At 33.9% G+C, this 18,797-nt stretch overlaps 1 protein-coding gene across 3 annotated transcripts in view; it reads left to right on the forward strand.

The window, feature by feature from the left end:
* The window catches only part of NCAM2 (neural cell adhesion molecule 2), a 508,052-nt gene that overhangs the window by 395,489 nt on the left and 93,766 nt on the right, over nucleotides 1–18,797 (forward strand). For all 3 annotated transcript variants that reach the window (XM_073231839.1, XM_037012663.2, XM_037012664.2), the window contains 2 exons: nucleotides 3,359–3,546; nucleotides 7,908–8,004. In XM_073231839.1, coding sequence (XP_073087940.1) covers nucleotides 3,359–3,546; nucleotides 7,908–8,004 — 285 coding nt within the window. The remainder of the gene's footprint in view (nucleotides 1–3,358; nucleotides 3,547–7,907; nucleotides 8,005–18,797) is intronic.

The following is an 18,797-nucleotide window of genomic DNA, read 5'->3' on the forward strand; positions in this document are numbered from 1 at the left end:
GAGCATTTTTGCCACTTTTGCTGGTTCTCATGTTACCACACACTCTAGGAAAGGATAGCTGCCCCTTTCCATCCAGTGAATGACATATTTCCATCTTGTTAGTATTCGGGTTTCTCTGAATTTTTTTCTCTACTCCACTCAGGTAAAAATTTATTCTCCCAATAAAGTTATGTCTGTTCATTATAATCTGTGGAATAATAATTTAATTTGGAATTTACTAGGATTTGAGGAACATGATGCATTAAGAAATGTTTCCATATAACTTTATAATCCATGTAGTTGGGAATTCATTTTCCCCCTGCATGGAATATGGGGCACAAAATCTGGGCAAAGAATGCAACTTCAAGGTGAAAATTTGTCCATGCCTATCTTTTTATATAAATATTTATATTTTAGTATATATATAAATATATATGATCAATTCTGGTCTGCCCTCAGTTCTGCTTATGCAATGATTTCTCTTTCTCCTTCCCCTGCTTTCCTTTCTCTTTGTCTGTCAAATTTATTTCCTTTGCACAATATTTGAAGCCTTTATGATGTGAAAGGCTTACTTTTCAAAAAGGCTTAATTTTCTGAAAACTACATTATTTTATTCATCAACATGAAATATGACTACTTTCTTTTACCCTGAAGTCTTCACATTTTACCTCTGTTAGGTTAGGTTACATCTTTCTTCAAACAATAGCCCAACACCAATTATCTGATTTCATTAACATGCTAATCTTGTGACCGTTATATTGCAGCCTTGCTACTGTTTTTATATTTACGAAGAATATAATGTTGAGGAAATTAGATTCCTTTTTATTGTAGTTGGGAATTAGTAATATTTTCTTACCTCATGCCACAAATACATTTTTTAATGTGGCTTTCAGGATACCTCGTATTGCCAGTAGCGCATTTGTATTCAACATTAGTGATTCTGAATTAAATTCCCACTGAGATCATCAGGCAGCAATTAGTGGCGATTGCTTGCTTTTATAGAAAAACCTAATCTTGCCCTAAATTTGTGTTTAAATTATAATAATATAATACACACACACAGATGCCATATTGTGGACAGAGTACACTGTGAGTCAACTATTAATAATTCTATTAGCATGTATGATTTTATATTGGGCTCTATTTATATACAAATGAATTGTCCATAAGCATCTTTCTAGAATATTATAATGCTCTGATTATATGTCACATGTATTAAACAGTAATAAGATATTTTTTAGATAGAGCTGGAAATACATAGAGATATAAACAGATTTTGACTGAATATAGGGAAGTTTTGCTTCTCTTATAGTTGCTCCCTGAATTAATTATACTCTCATATTTTTCATTTACTCTTTTCAGGCCTTGAAAAAGTTTTTTTTTCTTTTCTCCTTGAAAATACCTTCTGTTCAATTTAACTGAACTGTTGGATTGGAAAATTAATTGACTGTTTAATTTCTAATAAATTGGATGTACCATTTTTGAGGACCAAGTAAGCATTTTATACTGTGTAAGTCATCAGGTGTGTAAATTGTGACCAAATCACATCTTAATCCATAAAGTTCAGATCATTTGGTGGAGAAACAATCAAATAGATTCTTCCAATGCCTATGACCACGCTGAGGGGAATATAGAATCTGTGGGAGCACAAAGTGGGGAAACTCACCACAATTGAAGGTTGTAGAAAGGCCGTGTTTAGGAAGCACAGAGCTTAGTTTTGAACACAGCTAGGTAAAGAGAAAGGCAGGCACACTGCAAGCTGAGAAAAAACTACAGGTAGATTTGTGTGTGTAATATTTAACACACCTAAGTGCCAACATGTGTCTGTATTATTTAGACAATCTTCTTTTGTGGGACACTAAGTTATTTTGAGTTTTTGTTATTAAAATAACAATGCACTGAAAGTCTTTATATAAACCTTTGATAATCTATCTATTTACTTTTTCTGGAGACTGTATTGATGAATAAAGATTATAAACCTTTTAAGGCTCTTTATCTTCCTGAAGAATTGCTCCAATTATATTCCCCTCCATAATAGATGATAGGGTCCATCCACATCAACAAAATATTGCTAGCACTGAATATTACAATTTTGTTCCTGGGTTGCATGGATATAGAATGGACCCTGGTAGTTCACATCCTAGACCTTCAACTAGAATAAGCTTGATCTCTCTTGTTCAGGTCCTTCATGTTTAAAACCGGGTAACACTGTCCTCAAAAGGTTACTAAAAAGATTAACTAGAATATAATGCATAAGTTTACTGTCATATAGAAATAATTCAAAAAATATTTCATACTTCTGTGTGAGATTGGCATTAAAAACATACATTGTAAAACTTGACAAGAATTTTAAATGATTGCTCATTTGTGCTACAGATGATTCTTATATATCTAAAATATAATTCATTGATACAACAGAATTCGTGTAGGTCATTATAATTAAGTATAGTATAACAAAATGTTTGACAACTGAAATTGATGATTTATAAAGTGATATTGTTTCAAATAGCTAATAGAATAAACAATGATCAGTATAAACAGCAGTAAATATTTTAGCTACCACTTAATTTAGGATTACACTTTTATGTAGAACAATCCTCTCAAATAATTATGCATGCAAGATATTGAGACTCAAAGAGTTTTATTGAGTAACATTTGGGCTACATTATAGTTCTAGAGTGGAACAAGAATAAAACCATGTTTGTGTGTCTTTATAATTAGGTTATCTTAATTTAATTATAAAATGTGTTCTTTATTTTCTGAACTAATTTTATAGAGGTCTAGTGTAGGCATATGAAAATTAAAAGAGCATCATAGGACCTGATTAATTTTCAAATTATTTTTGTTTAAATGAAATCATCTCTGGTTTAATAAAAATTTGGAAAAACTATTTCGATAAAAAAAACTGTTTAGTTATGATACTACCATTTCAATTTGGATTTCATATTTGCTTCAAAATATGTTATAGAAGAGCTTACATGACTAAGACAAGATTTAAAAATGACACAAGACTACTGATTTTGTTCACTTTTATCCTGAACTCTCACTTTTTAATGTGGGTTGTTTCAGAAAGAGATTATACATATGTACATAGTTATTAATTTACTGGGTGGCTATTTTTGCCAGATTATTAAAGATAACTAATGGTGTACTTTAATGCATTAATGAATCATGTTTTAGTAAGTGGCCAACTTTGAAACATAAAACTATGATGATGAAACAAATGACCCAGTTTCTTGAGTTCTAATATTACATATTAAGTATATGAAATTACAATTGTCATTGCTTCTTTTTATAGTCAAGTAATAATTAGTGTAGTTTATACTAATTAAGTAATTATCTTAAAGATCTATAAATGTTATATTATTTTGCTTTACAGATGCTCCCAAGTTTGTATCAAACCAAACAATTTATTACTCATGGGAAGGAAATCCAATCAATATAAGCTGTGATGTGAAATCGAATCCACCAGCCTCAGTCCATTGGAGAAGAGAAAAATTAGTCTTGCCAGCTAAAAACACCACTAATTTAAAGACGTATAGTGCAGGGAGGAAGGTGATACTAGAGGTAAGTCATGTGCATGCGAGTGAATTATATTATTTTTACAGTTATCTACTATTTAAAATAGTTCAAAGATCTTAATATATAAATATAACATAGTCATGTTATGTAATATAACATATGTACACATATAAATCCTACCATATATATTTCATGTTTATCTACTTCAAGGGAAATTCTGTGCATTTGGATTATAGTACATTAATGATTAACATCTCATTATTTACTTATAAAATGTGGATATATAGTAAGTCTATTTTTCATGAATTTACATTTGGCAAAAGAAATGATGGTATCAGGACAAAAATAGGGAGAAGGAAGGAGAAATATTTGAGTTATTGAGGGCCAAAAGTTTAATTTCAGTGTTGATACTAGCCATTGATTCTGTGATTATAGTTCCCTTCTCCTTGGGCAGGTATGTGTAAATGCTGTCTGCTGGCTACATATTTACAAGTCCCTGAATAAACAAGACTTGCTTGTTCAATGCCTCACTTAATTTTGCTTTATAAAATTAAGATTATAGATGATTGTTTTTATACTGCCACAGGCCTGGGTTTTAAATTGTTTTTGAATACAATGCCTTATATTTATAATGGCAGATTATGCATGTGTACATCAATTCCCAAAGTTTATGTGTCCGGGGCAATGATCATCAGCTCCTGCAATTTATGATGCTTTCAGAACTATTGAGACTCTTCCTCAAAAGTAGCTGAAAGATGCTACATTTTTCCCACTAATTCAATTTACATATATTTTTAAATGAGTATTTTAAAATAAATCTGATATCCATACTTCATTAACTTAAAGATAGTCTCATTGGTTCCATACTGATTCTTCTACCTGGTAATCGGACTTAGTAAAACATTTGGGTGATAGAAAGACGGTTAGCCATCACTTCCCAAATGTTTGGATGGCTAACTGATAATTAAGCCACTTTGTCTAATCTATTTCAATTTAAATTGGTTTCTTGGTAACTGTATTAGAAGAACTAGCTGTTGACAAGTTGACAGGAGGTCAGTTTCGCAAAGATGTCTGGGCAGACTTTACCTAAATTTTAGGTACTTAGCCAGAGTAAAATACTGAGGCTACATTTAACTTCACTTGTAGAGAGTATATTAGTGTGCTTTGGCTGCTGGAATGAAATACTTTGGACTGGGTGGCTTAAGCAACAGAATCCTTTTTTTTTTTTTTTTCATATAGTTCTGGAAGCTTGAAGTACTGGATCAAGGTGTCAGAAGCTTTGGTTTCTGGTGACACCTCTCCTTGGTTTGTAGATAGTGCCCTCTGGCTGAGTACCTACACAGCCTTTCCCTTGCAGAGAGAGACAGAGATAGCTCTGGTGTCTTATCTTATGAGGACATCAGGCCCCACTTTTATGAACTCACTTAATCTTAATTACCACCTTAAAGAACCTATCTCCAAATATAATCACATTAAAGGTTAGGGTTTCAACACATGAAACCAAAACCTATATGGGAAGACACAGTTCAGTTCATAACAGTGTAGTTAACTTCATGTTTGATTGACAGACTGATTTATAACCCTTGCTTTATTTCATTTGCACTTTTCAGTTTCTTGGAATAGCTCATAATTCTCCATTCTATGTCAAGCAAGAGTCTATAAATCTGACATATAAATATTTTATTCATATGAAGCTCTCATATTCTTTAATTTTCTTTCTAAATGACATTCCCACCTTAAAGTGAAAATTAAGCAATTTTTGTTTATACAGAGCCAAGTGACCTGTTGGTTAAAGCAATGACCTTGAACATACATTTTTTTGTGTGTATATTATTTTTAAGTTAAAATCCTGAATAAGTAATATAGATGTCTTAATTAACACGACTTAAAGACAAAGTAAAACAAAATAACAATAGCAACAAAGAAAAAAAAGGCAATAATAAACATTACTGATTTTGAATTAGTAGAATACATAGTTGCTTGGGATACTAATTATGGTTACTTTCTGTTTAAAATAACTTTAATAGTCACATAATTGCTAATGCTTAAGAACAGATAATAAAATCCAGAAATGTCATGTTTACAATTAACAAATTGCTCAACAAATAGATTTTCTTTATTTTTAAAGATTTTCTTTTTTGTTTGATTAAGTATATACATTAAATCTTTTAAGTTTATGAATTTTAATACTAACAAAATATTCTAGGAATCCTCTATAGTTGCTGCCAATAAATGCATCTGTAAAGGTCATCCAAACTTTTTTTTTTTTTTCCTGTGCACTCCCCTGAGGTAATCAGCCAACTTTTCAATAATGATGCAGGAAGTTTCTAATAGGTTGATTGGATAATATTCTGCTTTGGATCATCTGCATTGTTGTTCCTTGTCTTAAGTAAAGATGTGAACTGTTAAATGATTTTCTCACAATGGAATGCATGGAAAGAGGAAATCAAGATTTGAAGTTTTAGAAAAAACACTAACAAACTCCTTTATTAACATTGTACTTTCAGCTTATATTTTGATGTTCAAAATTACATTTGTATATCTGTTATAGCCTATCAAAACCCTGCATCTTAAGTAAACTTGTATTATTTTAACTGTATATTAAAATATAAAGAAGTGGTATCATAAGCTACTCCTAGCAATTCCTAATAATCAGCAATAACTGGCATATTTGAAACATTTAAATATTTTTAAATTAATGTTTTATCATATACCTATGTTGTATGTTCATTTCATATTTTGATAAAATTGTCTGCTATTTCCTTGTACTGGGATTGGGTGTAAAACAACTATTGGATTTTACTTTCATTTTGCTTTCCTGGAATATACAAAATATGCTGCAGGACACATGGTTTGACTAGGTTATAACTAGATTTGTTCTTTTTTTTTAAATTATATGTGCTACTAGGGGAATTTTCTGTACTTCATACAACATAATAAAAGAATTATTTATTTCAGATACAATAGTATAGCTTTCATCTTCTGATAGGTGAACTCCCAGAAATAGAAACAAGTAAAAAGAAAAACTTAGCTGAGCCTTTTAAAAATCATTCCAATGAAAATGGCTATACTTAAATTACTTTATTAATCTTCAGGAGTTGTGCAATAGTCACATATATTTGTTGTGGCCATTCTATCTCTGCATTGTATTGATTCAGCACACATTCTTCCCTATGGGATATACAAATAGCTTTCTCATATGCCTGTAGAATAAGGAAATATTTTTTGTCAAATTCCTTTCTAGCTAGTAAACTTATTTTAAAGTTAAATTAGTTTTATTAAAAGATGAATGCAGGAAAAATGAAAAATTTAATCACTTAGGAGTACTTATATAAGAGCTATTCAAGCTTCTAATCCTTAAATTTATGATCTATCCCTAGATGGACAGCTAAGTAGAGAATGAATGACACAGCTTTTTTGTACTCTTTCAGAATTACCAACTTCAATGGACCTCAAAATTGTACTTTTAGTTAATAGCGTTCCATTACAACAAAATCACTTTTCCCCTTTTGGGATAGAGTTGAAATTAACAGCAACTCTTGTTGTAAGCATATTCTCTCTTAATAATAGTCACTGAGATTGAAAATTATATTTATTACTATCATCAAATCTCTTTTCTGAATCGATACTTCAGAATTTTGATACATTAGAATTACAGGTTTAGTCCCAACATTCAGAAATATAATCCTGGAAGGTTAACTTAATTATGGATTTCAAATGTGTAAGGATTGAGATCAGCTATTTTCCACCTGAACTGAAAGAGAATGATAGGAATTGAACAGAAATGGAAGCAAGATACTGTTATTAGATATCAAGATAATGTGCCTGTCTACAGCAATTGCCACACAAGGGCAACACTTTCTTGCAAAATGCTTCCTGGAAAGATATTTTTTTTAGAATGGGTCTTCATTTTGCTTTAATATTTTATGCTTAATAAAATCACAAGAGAGAGAGAAAAAAGACGTATTTCCAGCCTTTCTTGAACTTTAGATCTTTCTGTTCTTAGGCTAAAACAGGAAACAGAGTTAACAATGCTTTTAGTACAAATTTTTTTTCTCAAGTTCATGTCAGCCCTGATTGCAGGATATATATTTTTCAAACTGTGTACTACTTTCTGTATGTGTATAATGATTTTTCTATTTAGTAGATGTAACAAAATTTTGGTATTTACCCACTTAATAAGTTAATGGTAAAACTACTTTTCACCTAGTCCTATAGAAAATATAAGTCGATAGGTTATATTTGAAAAGGATCTAATGCTCACTTGACATAGAAGAAAAAATTTATGTCAAAGAGTTGTAAATAATCGAACATGTGTGGAGATATTAGGCATACTAGTGTCTATTTTTAAACTCCTATGATATTGTTTTAAGATTGTAAAATTTTTATTATTATAATAATTTTAGATTGCACCTACGTCTGACAGTGACTTCGGACGATATAATTGCACAGCCACAAACCGTATAGGAACAAGATTTCAAGAGTATATTCTTGCTTTGGCTGGTAAGTGTAGCAGAATTAATTAAAATAATTTCTGAGATCCCATGAAATACTTCTGTAAGCAAATAACTTTTACATTTTAATAAATGATGATAAAAGTTATTAGAAAGAATGAAGTGCTTCAGAATTTGGACAGTTGTATCTGATACACACTGAAGCTTAGAATATGTTTAACAATCAAGATTGTTTTAAAACACGGATTCTCATTCCCCCATTTTTACAAATTCCCCCTATGAAAGAAGTAGGAAGCATGTGTTAAGAAATTAACTTATTTTATGTAAAGAAAGAATCCTGTCAAAAAAGTTAAAAATAAAATACATCTTGAGAGAAAGTAAACTAAAATTAATCTATTTTAAAATTCTAAACTTGAAAATACAAATAGTAAGCTTATTTTAAAGAAAGTAGAAAATTTAGGGTTATATAACTTCTGTTCAAAACTGTTTCATCTTAATGTATATGAAAACATTCTAGTTCTTCTGCTAAAGCTTAAAGAAATAGAAATAATAGCATGTAGAATAAAATTCATTTTAACTAGAAATCCAGCTGTTTCTGTACTTGTGTGTGCATGGAGGGTATAACACATATATATATATTTCCAGAAATCTGGAAATTTACATTTTTTATACTTTGCATAGGTCTGATGATGCATAATGTGATTTACTGTCTTCTAAAACTAGAGAATTATCAGAAAATTATTATAATGTTATGTTCTGATAAAATAAGTGGTTTCCCTGAAAATATTTTAAAACATTTCACAAGTAGAGTTCTAATACATAACTGTAACTTTATATTAAGTTTAAAAAGATATTTATTTCTGTTGTTATGTAAGTATATATCTCAAAAGTAATGTCATTAGTTGTAAAGACAAAAAGGAAAATTTTAAAGTTTATAAAGCTAATAATACTCAAATTACTATGTAACTAAAAAACCTGTTATTCTCCAACTCAAGTTTTACTACACTGGAGGAAAAGGAAAGAAAGGATTCTGTGAAAGATTTCTGGGAAAGAAGCAGGAAGGAAAAATTAAAATTAGATGAAGTTAAGATAAGAGTGTTGGAACTTGACCAGTGTAGCAAGGGGTCTAAACAAGAGGTGGCGGGAGGGCTCTGATGGATGATTAATTTCTGCAAGGGTGGGGATAACATCAGTAAACATATAACATATAACAGTAGATAATTATCTCACCTTTGGAGAAGTTACAGATACCAAAGGGGCAAAAACTAGAATGACCCTAGGGTAATGGTTAGGTATTGGGGGTATTGGTGTACATTAGGTTGTACATCTACATTAAAATGTATGTAGATGTATATGGAAAGGAGAAAAGAAGTTAAAGTGTGTCTGTATGTTTTAGAATTAACCACTTCTACAAGGAGCTCCTTTTTGCTAGGAATGTTACTTAGAAAGCAGTTTGTGAGGCCTACCCACTGAGAAATTGAGAGTGCAGCACACCAAGCAAAGAGCATACCTGGTAGCAAGATCTTGGTTTCTAAATACCATTCTTCACTAAAAGTAACCAAGTCTCCTTGTAGAAATGGCCAATTCTACCAGTGGGATAGAGAAAGTACCTGGAACAATGTACTGTACCAGAAAGAAAGGAAAAAAAACATTTTTTTTAAATATAGGGAGATGTTAAAAACATCCACAAAGCAACTTAACAAATATTGTAATACAAATTAATTCAGCAAAAAGAACCAATGGTTGCTAAAGCAGTTGTGGAAAAATTATATGAGAAAAAATAAATGCAGTCTTAAAGTTTACCTACACCCAGATTATTAATTAGTTACCAAAGGAAAAGTAGTAACTTTACAGTTGATAAACCTAGCAGATCCCACTTCAATTATGTGATCAAAGTTAAAATCTCCAGTAATGAGAAAACTTACCTTGTATTACAGTTTTCTGAATACAAGTCTTTCACTTCTTTGGTTAAGTGTATTCCTAGGTATTCTATTCTTTTTGATGGAATTGTATATACAATCGTTTTTCCTTATTTCTCTTTCTGCTTGTTCTTTGTTAGTATATAGGAAAGAGAGAGATTTCTTTCTTTAATTTTGTATCCTGCAACTTTGTTGAATACAGTTATTAGTTCTAATAGTTTTTTGGTAGAGTTTCAGGGATTTTTATATATAGTATCATATCATCTGCAAATAGTGACAGTTTTATTTCTTCCTTACCAATTGGGATGCTTTTTATCTCTGTATCTTATCTGATTGCTGTAGCAAGGACTTCCAGTGCTATGCTGAATAAAAGTGGTGAAAGTAAACATCGTTTTCTTGTTCCTGATCTTAGAAAAGCCTTCAGCTTTTCACCATCGAGTATGTTATCTGTGTGTTTGTCATGTACGGCCTTTATTATGTTGAGGTGTGCTCCCTCTAAACCTGGGCAGAATGGGAACAAGGGCTTTCTATTCAACCTTGGCTTCATATTCATGAGCATAAATTAGTCCAGTGAACTTTGCTGTATTTTGTATTTGGAAAACTGAAATAAATACCTTTTTATCGGTAATTTTATGGCAAGATATTTCACACATATGTTTGATAACCAACTTTCTTATATTAACTTTTTACCAGAAAGTCAAATAAAAATATATTAGATAGAGACAGGGACAGATTTTTTTTTTTAAAGCCTTCATCAAGAATTTTTTTTTTCTTTTTAAATGCACCTACTAGGTGATATTTTGCTTTCTAGCTAGGGAGCATGCATTCTTTTTTGCTTTAAATACCTATCTTGGAGCAAATTAAAAATGTAGAACACTGGAGCCAAGTTGGTGGCATGAGTAGAGCAGCAGAAATCTCCTCCCAAAATCATATATATTTTTGAAAATTCAACAAATACAACTATCCCTAAAAGAGACTAGAAGATACAGGGTAACAGCCAGGCTACATCTACACCTGCGAGAACCCGGAGCCTCAAGAAGGGGGTAAGATACAAGCCCCGGCCCGACGGGACCCAAGCACCCCTCACCCCAGCTCCTGGCAGGAGAAGAGTAATTGGAGCAAGGAGGAAGAGGGAGCCCAGGACTGCTAAACACCCATCCCTAGCCATCCATACTGGAGCACAGACACACAGTGCGTGGGGTGCTGGATACTAGGGAAACAGGACAGTAAGACCTGTGAGTGGGTCCCCGCAGCTGGCACTCCTGGGAAAAAGAAAAGCAAGTGCTTTTTGAAAGATTTAAAGGGACAGGGACCCCACAGCTGGATGAAAACCTCCCGGGACACTTAACCTAGCAGCTGGAAATCCTGGGGAACTCCAGGCGCCCTAACCCCCTGGGCAGCAGTGCAGCTGAGAGGCCTCTCAAGGAGATAAACAGCCTCCTGCCATTTCCCCTCCGAAGCCACTCAACCATAGTGGAGCAGCAGCCTGAGGCAGCAGGGCAGAGCTTCTTCCACAGAGGCTGGGCAAGAATTAGAAACACCGTCTATACACAGCTGCCCAGCACAAGCCACTAGGGGTTGCTGTTCTCCCAGGAGAGAAAGGCCACAACTAGGAAGAAGGGATGTTCTCCCAGCCAACACATGCACCAGCTCCCCAAAACTATCTCTATTGCCATGAAAAGGCAGAAGAATTTTATGCAGACCAGACTAACCCTGACATCCTCCCCTGAGAAAGAATCTGGGGAGATAGACATAACCAATCTCCCTGAAAAAGAAATCAAAATAAAGGTCATAACCATGCTGATGGAGCTGCAGAAAAATATGCAAGAGCTAAGGGATAATGTCCGGAAGGAGATTAAAGAAATGAAACAATCTCTGGAAGGATTTATAAGCAGAATGGATAAGATGCAAGAGGCCATTGATGAAATAGAAACCAGAGAACAGGAACACATAGAAGCTGATGCAGAGAGAGATAAAAGGATCTCCAGGAATGGATCAATAATAAAAGAACTGTGTGACCAATCCAAACAGAACAATGTTCGCATTATAGGGGTACCAGAAGAAGAAGAGAGAGATAAAGGGATGGAAAGTGTCTTTGAAGAAATAATTGCTGAAAACTTCCCCAAACTGAGGGAGGAAATAATCATTCACAACATGGAAGTACACAGAACTCCCAACAGAAGGGACCCAAGGAGGACAACACCAAGACACATAATAATTAAAATCATAAAATAAAAAAATAAAATAAAATAATAATTAAGAGCAAGGACAAGGACAGAGTTTTAAAGGCAGCTAGAGAGAGGAAAAAGGTCACCTACAAAGGAAAATCCATCAGGCTATCATCAGACTTCTCAACAGAAACCTTACAAGCCAGAAGTGAATTGCATGATATATTTAATGCAATGAAACAGAAGAGCCTTGAACCAAGGATACCGTATCCAGCACAATTATCATTTAAATATGAAGGAGGGATTAAACAATTCCAAGACAAGCAAAAGTTGAAGGAATTTCCCTCCCAAAAACCACCTCTACAGGGTATTGTAGAGGGACTACTCTAGATGCAACCACTACTAAGGCTAAACAAATGTCACCACAGAAAATGAAATCACAGCAAAGAAAGCAGACCAACCAAAGACTAACTAAAGGCAAAAAATAAAATCAACTACCCACAAAATCAGTTAAAGGAAACCCAAAAAAGCACAGAATAAAATAACCAAAATATAAAGAATGGAGGAGGAGGAATAAGAAGGGAGGGAAATAAAGAATCACCAGTGTCTATAATAGCTCAATAAGCAAGTTAAGTTAGGCAGTAAGATACTAAAGAAGCTAACCTTGAACCTTTGGTAACCACAAATCTAAAGGCTCCAATGGCAATAAGTACATATCTTTCAATGATCACACTAAATGTAAATGGACTGAATGCACCAATCAAAAGACACAGAGTAACAGAATAGATAAAAAAGCAAGACTCATCTATATACTGCTTACAAGAGACCCACCACAAACCCAAAGACATTCACAGACTAAAAGTCAAGGGATGGAAAAAGATATTCCATGCAAACAACAGGGAGAAAAAAAGCAGGTGTTGCAGTACTAGTATCAGACAAAATAGACTTCAAAACAAAGAAAGTAACAAGAGATAAAGAAGGACATTACATAATGATAAAGGGCTCAGTCCAACAAGAGGATATAACCATTATAAATATATATGCACCCAACACAGGAGCAACAACATATGTGAAACAAATACTAACAGAACTAAAGGAGGAAATAGACTGCAATGCATTCATTTTAGGAGACTTCAACATGCCACTCACCCCAAAGGATAGATCCACTGGGCAGAAAATAAGTAAGGACACGGAGGCACTGAACAACACACTAGAACAGATGGACCTAATAGACATCTATAGAACTCTACACCCAAAAGCAACAGGATACACATTCTTCTCAAATGCACATGGATCATTCTCCAGAAGAGACCACATACTAGGTCACAAAAAGAGCCTCAGTAAATTCGAAAAGAATGCAATCCTACCAAATAACTTTTCAGACCACAAAGGCATAAAACTAGAAATAAATTTTACAAAGAAAGCACAAAAGCTCACAAACACATGGAGGCTTAACAACATTCTCCTAAATAATCAATGGATCAACGACCAAATTAAAATGGAGATCCAGCAATATATGGAAACAAATGACAACAACAACACAAAGCCTCAACTTCTGTGGGATGTAGTGAAAGCAGTTTTAAGAGGAAAGTATATAGCAATCCAGGAATATTTAAAGGAAGAACCATCTCAAATGAATTGTCTAACATCACAATTATCGAAATTGGAAAAAGAAGAACAAATGAGGCCTAAAGTCAGCAGAAGGAGGGACATAATAAAGATCAGAGAAGAAATAAATAAAATTGAGATGAATAAAACAATAGAAAAATTCAATGAAGCCAAGAGCTGGTTCTTTGAGAAAATAAACAAAGTAGATAAGCCTCTAGCCAGACTTATTAACAGAGAAAAAGAGAATCAACACACATCAACAGAATCAGAAATGAGAAAGGAAACATCACGATGGACCCCATAGAAATACAAAGAATTATTAGAGAATACTATGAAAGCCTATATGCTAACAAGCTGGAAAACCTAGAAGAAATGGACAACTTCTTAGGAAGATACAACTTTCCAAGACTGACGAAGGCAGAAATACAAAATCTAAACAAACCAATTACCAGCAAAGAAATTGAAGCAGTTATCAAAAAACTACGCAGGAACAAAATCCCTTGGCCACATGGATTTACCTCGGAATTTTATCAGACATACAGAGAAGACATAATACCCATTCTCCTTAATGTTTTCCAAAAAATAGAAGAGGAGGGAATACTCTCAAACTCATTATATGAAGCCAACATCACCCTAATACCAAAACCAGGCAAAGACCCCATCAAAAAAGAAAATTACAGACCAATATCCCTGATGAACGTAGGTGCAAAAATACTCAACAAAATATTAGCAAACCGAATTCAAAGATACGTCAAGAGGATCATACACCATGACCAAATGGGATTCATCCCAGGGATGCAAGGATGGTACAACATTCAAAAATCCATCAACATCATCCACCACAGAAGCAGAAAGAAAGACAAAAACCACATGATCATCTCCATAGTTGCTGAAAAAGCATTCAACAAAATTCAACATCCATTCATGATAAAAACTCTCAGCAAAATGGGTATAGAGGGCAAGTACCCCAACGTAATAAAGGCCATATCTGATAATCCCACAGTCAACGTCATACTGAACAGCGAGAAGCTGAAAGCTTTTCTTCTGAGATTGGGAACAAGACAGGGATGCCCACTCTCCCCACTGTTATTCAACATAGTACTGGAGGTCCTAGCCACGGCAATTAGACAAAACAAAGAAATACAACCAATCCAAACTGGTAAAGAAGAAGTTAAACTGTCACTATTTGCAGATGATGTGATACTGTACATAACAAACCCTAAAGACTTCACTCCAAAACTACTAGAACTGATATTGGAATACAGCAACATTGCAGGATACAAAATTAACACATAGAAATCTGTGGCTTTCCTATACACTAATAATGAACTAATAGACAGAGAAATCAGGAAAACAATTCCATTCTCAATTGCATCAAAAAGAATAAAATACCTAGGAATAAACCTAACCAAGAAAGTGAAAGACCTATACCCTGAAAACTATAAGACACTCTTAAGAGAAATCAAAGAGGACACTAGTAAATGGAAACTCATTGCCTGCTCTTGGTTAGGAAGAATTAATATTGTCAAAATGGCCATCCTGTCCAAAGCAATATACAGATTTGATGCAATCCCTATCAGATTACCAACAACATCTCCAACGAACTAGAATAAATAGTTCGAAAGTTCATATGGAACTACCAAAGACACCGAATACCCAAAGCAATCCTGAGAAGGAAGAATACAGTGAGGGGGATCTCACTCCCCAACTTCAAGCTCTACTACAAAGCCACAGTAATCAAGACAATTTGGTACTGGCACAAGAATAGAGCCACAGACCAGTGGAACAGAATAGAGACTCCAAACATTAACCCAAACATATATGGCCAATTAGTATATGATAAAGAAGCCATGGACATACAATGGGGAAACGACAGTCTCTTCAACAGATGTTGTTAACAAAACTGGACAGCTACATGTAAGAGAATGAAACTGGATCACTGTCTAACCCCATACACAAAAGTAAATTCGAAATGGATCAAAGACCTGAATGTAAGTCATGAAACCATAAAACTCCTAGAAAAAAACAAAATCTCTTGGACATAAACATGAGCAACTTCTTCATGAACATATCTCCCTGGGCAAGGGAAACAAAAGCAAAAGTGAACAAGTGGGACTATATCAAGCTGAAAAGCTTCTGTATAGCAAAGCACACCATCAATAGAACAAAAAGGTACCCTACATTATTAGGGAATATATTCATAAGTGGTAGATCTGATAAAGGGTTGACATCCAAAATATATGAAGAGCTCATGAACCTCAATTAACAAAAAGAAAAGAATCCAATTAAAAAATTGTCAGAGGAGCTGAACAGACAGTTCTCCAAGAAAAAATTCAGATGGCGAACACACACATGAAAAGATGCTCCACATTGCTTGTCATCAGAAAAATGCAAATTAAAACCACAATGAGATATCATCTTACATCAGTAAGGATCGCTACCATCCAAAAGACAGAGAACAACACATGTTGGCAAGGTTGTGGAGAAAGGGGAACCCTCCTACACTGCTGGTGGCAATGTAAATTAGTTCAACCATTGTGGAAAGCAGTATGGAGGTTTCTCAAAAAGCTCAAAATAGACATACCATTTGAACCAGGCATTCCACTTCTTGGAATTTACCCTAAGAATGCAGCAGCCCAGTTTGAAAAAGACATTTGCTCCCCTATGTTTATCACAGCACTTTTTGCAATAGCCAAAAAATGGAAGCAACCTATGTGTCCATCAGTAGATGAATGGATAAAGAAGATGTGGTATGTATACACAATAGAATATTATTCAGCCATAAGAAGAAAACAAATCCTACCATTTGCAACAACATGGATGGAGCTAGAGGGTATTATGCTCAAAACCAGGTGGAGAAAGACAAATATCAAATGATTTCCCTCATATGTGGAGTATAAGAATAAAGAAAAACTGAAGAACAAAAAGCAGCAGAATCACAGAACCCAAGAATGGACCAACAGTTACTAAAGGGAAAGGGACTATGGAGGGTGGGTGGGAAGGAAGGGATAAGGGAGGGGAAAAAAAAGGGGGTATTATGATTAGCGTGTATAATTAGCATGTACGGAGGGGCATGGGGAGGGCTGTGCAACATAGTGAAGACAAGTAGTGATTCTACAACATCTTACTACGCCGATGTACAGTGACTGTAATGGGGTGTATGGGGAGGACTTGGTGAAGGGGAGAGCCTAGTAAACATAATGTTCTTCATATAATTGTAGATTAATTGATAACAAAATTTTAAAAAATGTAGAGCACATAAGGGTAAATCAAATTGCAATCATGTAGTTATTAACAATTATCATTCTTTTATTATTTTTTTGCTTCCAATCAATTATGATCTGACAAGGCAGTGTGTGCATTTATATGTGGTTTTTTAAAAAGTTTTTCTTCAAAGACTTTTACTTGCAAAATTTCAATGGATGATTTCATTCATAGTTTTCTTAACTTTCTTAATTCAGTTCATCAGTGTTATATTTTACTTTCAAATGTAATTTTTTCATGTTAAGCCTTAGTGTAATCACGTCACTTTTGCATTAATTCACACACTCTTCTGATAAAGTCACTTAATCCTGGGCAATTTTAGGGAAGAGACTCTGCTGTAAAGTTGTCAGCAGACAACACATCCAGCATTGGGGAACAGGCACCTCAGTCCTGAAGGGGCTTCACAGCATCTATTCCGAGATCAACTTGATACGACTGGTGTGACCTAGTTTAGGACAGGAATTCAATTCACCTTCACAGGCCATGTACTAAATGAACGTAAGCAAGCTACTAGTACAACCAAATTATAGCTGATATTTTCTCTTTTCATTTGTGTAGAAGTCAGTTTATTGATGCCTCTTTAGATATAATTCAGAGAACTAGGGAAAAAATACATGGATCTAGGCCTCATAGACCAATACATAGTAAAACTGGATATTGGAACAATGGCCTCACTTATTCTGGACACTGTATTTCTATTAGGTAATACAAAATTTCATTTGATTTTACTACTTTGTCATCTAGTCCTACATCTTTTCCACACCAATTGCTATTAACTGAGATCTCCCATGATGTGCTTCACAATCAATTTCTTTTAACCTCAGTTCAAGACATTATACTTACCCCTATTAAATTTCATTGTGCCTATTTGGGCTCATTTTCTTTAACCTACTGAGATGACCCTGTCAAATCCAATTTTTTAGCCCTCTTTCAAGATTCATTTAATTTAAAAATATCATGAAATAGTCATCTGTACTTCACCTAAATAATGGATAAGTCTATACAAAGACTTTTGGAGGATAAAGACCTGCTTACAGTTTAAGATGGATCAACTGAACAGATCTGCAGATATGGAACCATAGTCATTCTACTCACCTTCATACCTGGACTTCATTTTACCAAGACTCTTACTACATAAAACTTAAAAACAGTTTAAAGTTAGTTAATTAGGAAATGCACTTTCTTCAACTGAATAGAAGGGTTTCTAAATGATCAGTTTTATTATCTAGCCTGGAAAAGTCTACATCTTGCTCTTTTTTCCAAAAACTGTCAGGAAAACCTATGTGTCTTCAGAAACTATTATGGCATCCCCTTAATTTTCTAATTCTCATGCTCCTTTGAAAAAAGAGAAATCAGATGTTAGCTATTATTTAGAAGTCCATGCTTGCATCAGTTCTTAATCATTTAATTCACTCACTATATATGTAAGTTTTATAATGGGTGCCTGGCACTGTTCCAGATCTTGGGAACCTGAAAATGAATAATATATGTCATGTAATATTTACAAAAAAGTTAGAGTACAGAAGATAAAGGTTGCAATGTAAGTGTGAATCAAATGCTTGGGAATGCAAAAAGAAATTGCATTTGGAATTCTTGGGGAATGCTTCAAAAAGGTGTCAACTTTTGAGCTGAGTCTGACATTATTAGAAGTAGGTCCAGTGAAGAAGAAAAGGGGAGATAGAAAGAACCAAGATGACTATACAAAGATACCTGCCGGGAAAAGGTGGGCGCTATAAAGAAATGAGCATTTCATGGAGGACTGGAGAGCCACACCTCGTGAAGGGGTCAATGGAGATATGAATAAAAAGGTAGTCAGAAATCAAATTATGGATCTCCTTAAAAACATTCACAGTGTTTGCATTCTGTTACATCGTGTGTACAGC

The sequence above is a fragment of the Manis javanica genome, chromosome 3, assembly GCF_040802235.1.
Source record: "Manis javanica isolate MJ-LG chromosome 3, MJ_LKY, whole genome shotgun sequence".
Classification (NCBI taxonomy): domain Eukaryota; kingdom Metazoa; phylum Chordata; class Mammalia; order Pholidota; family Manidae; genus Manis; species Manis javanica.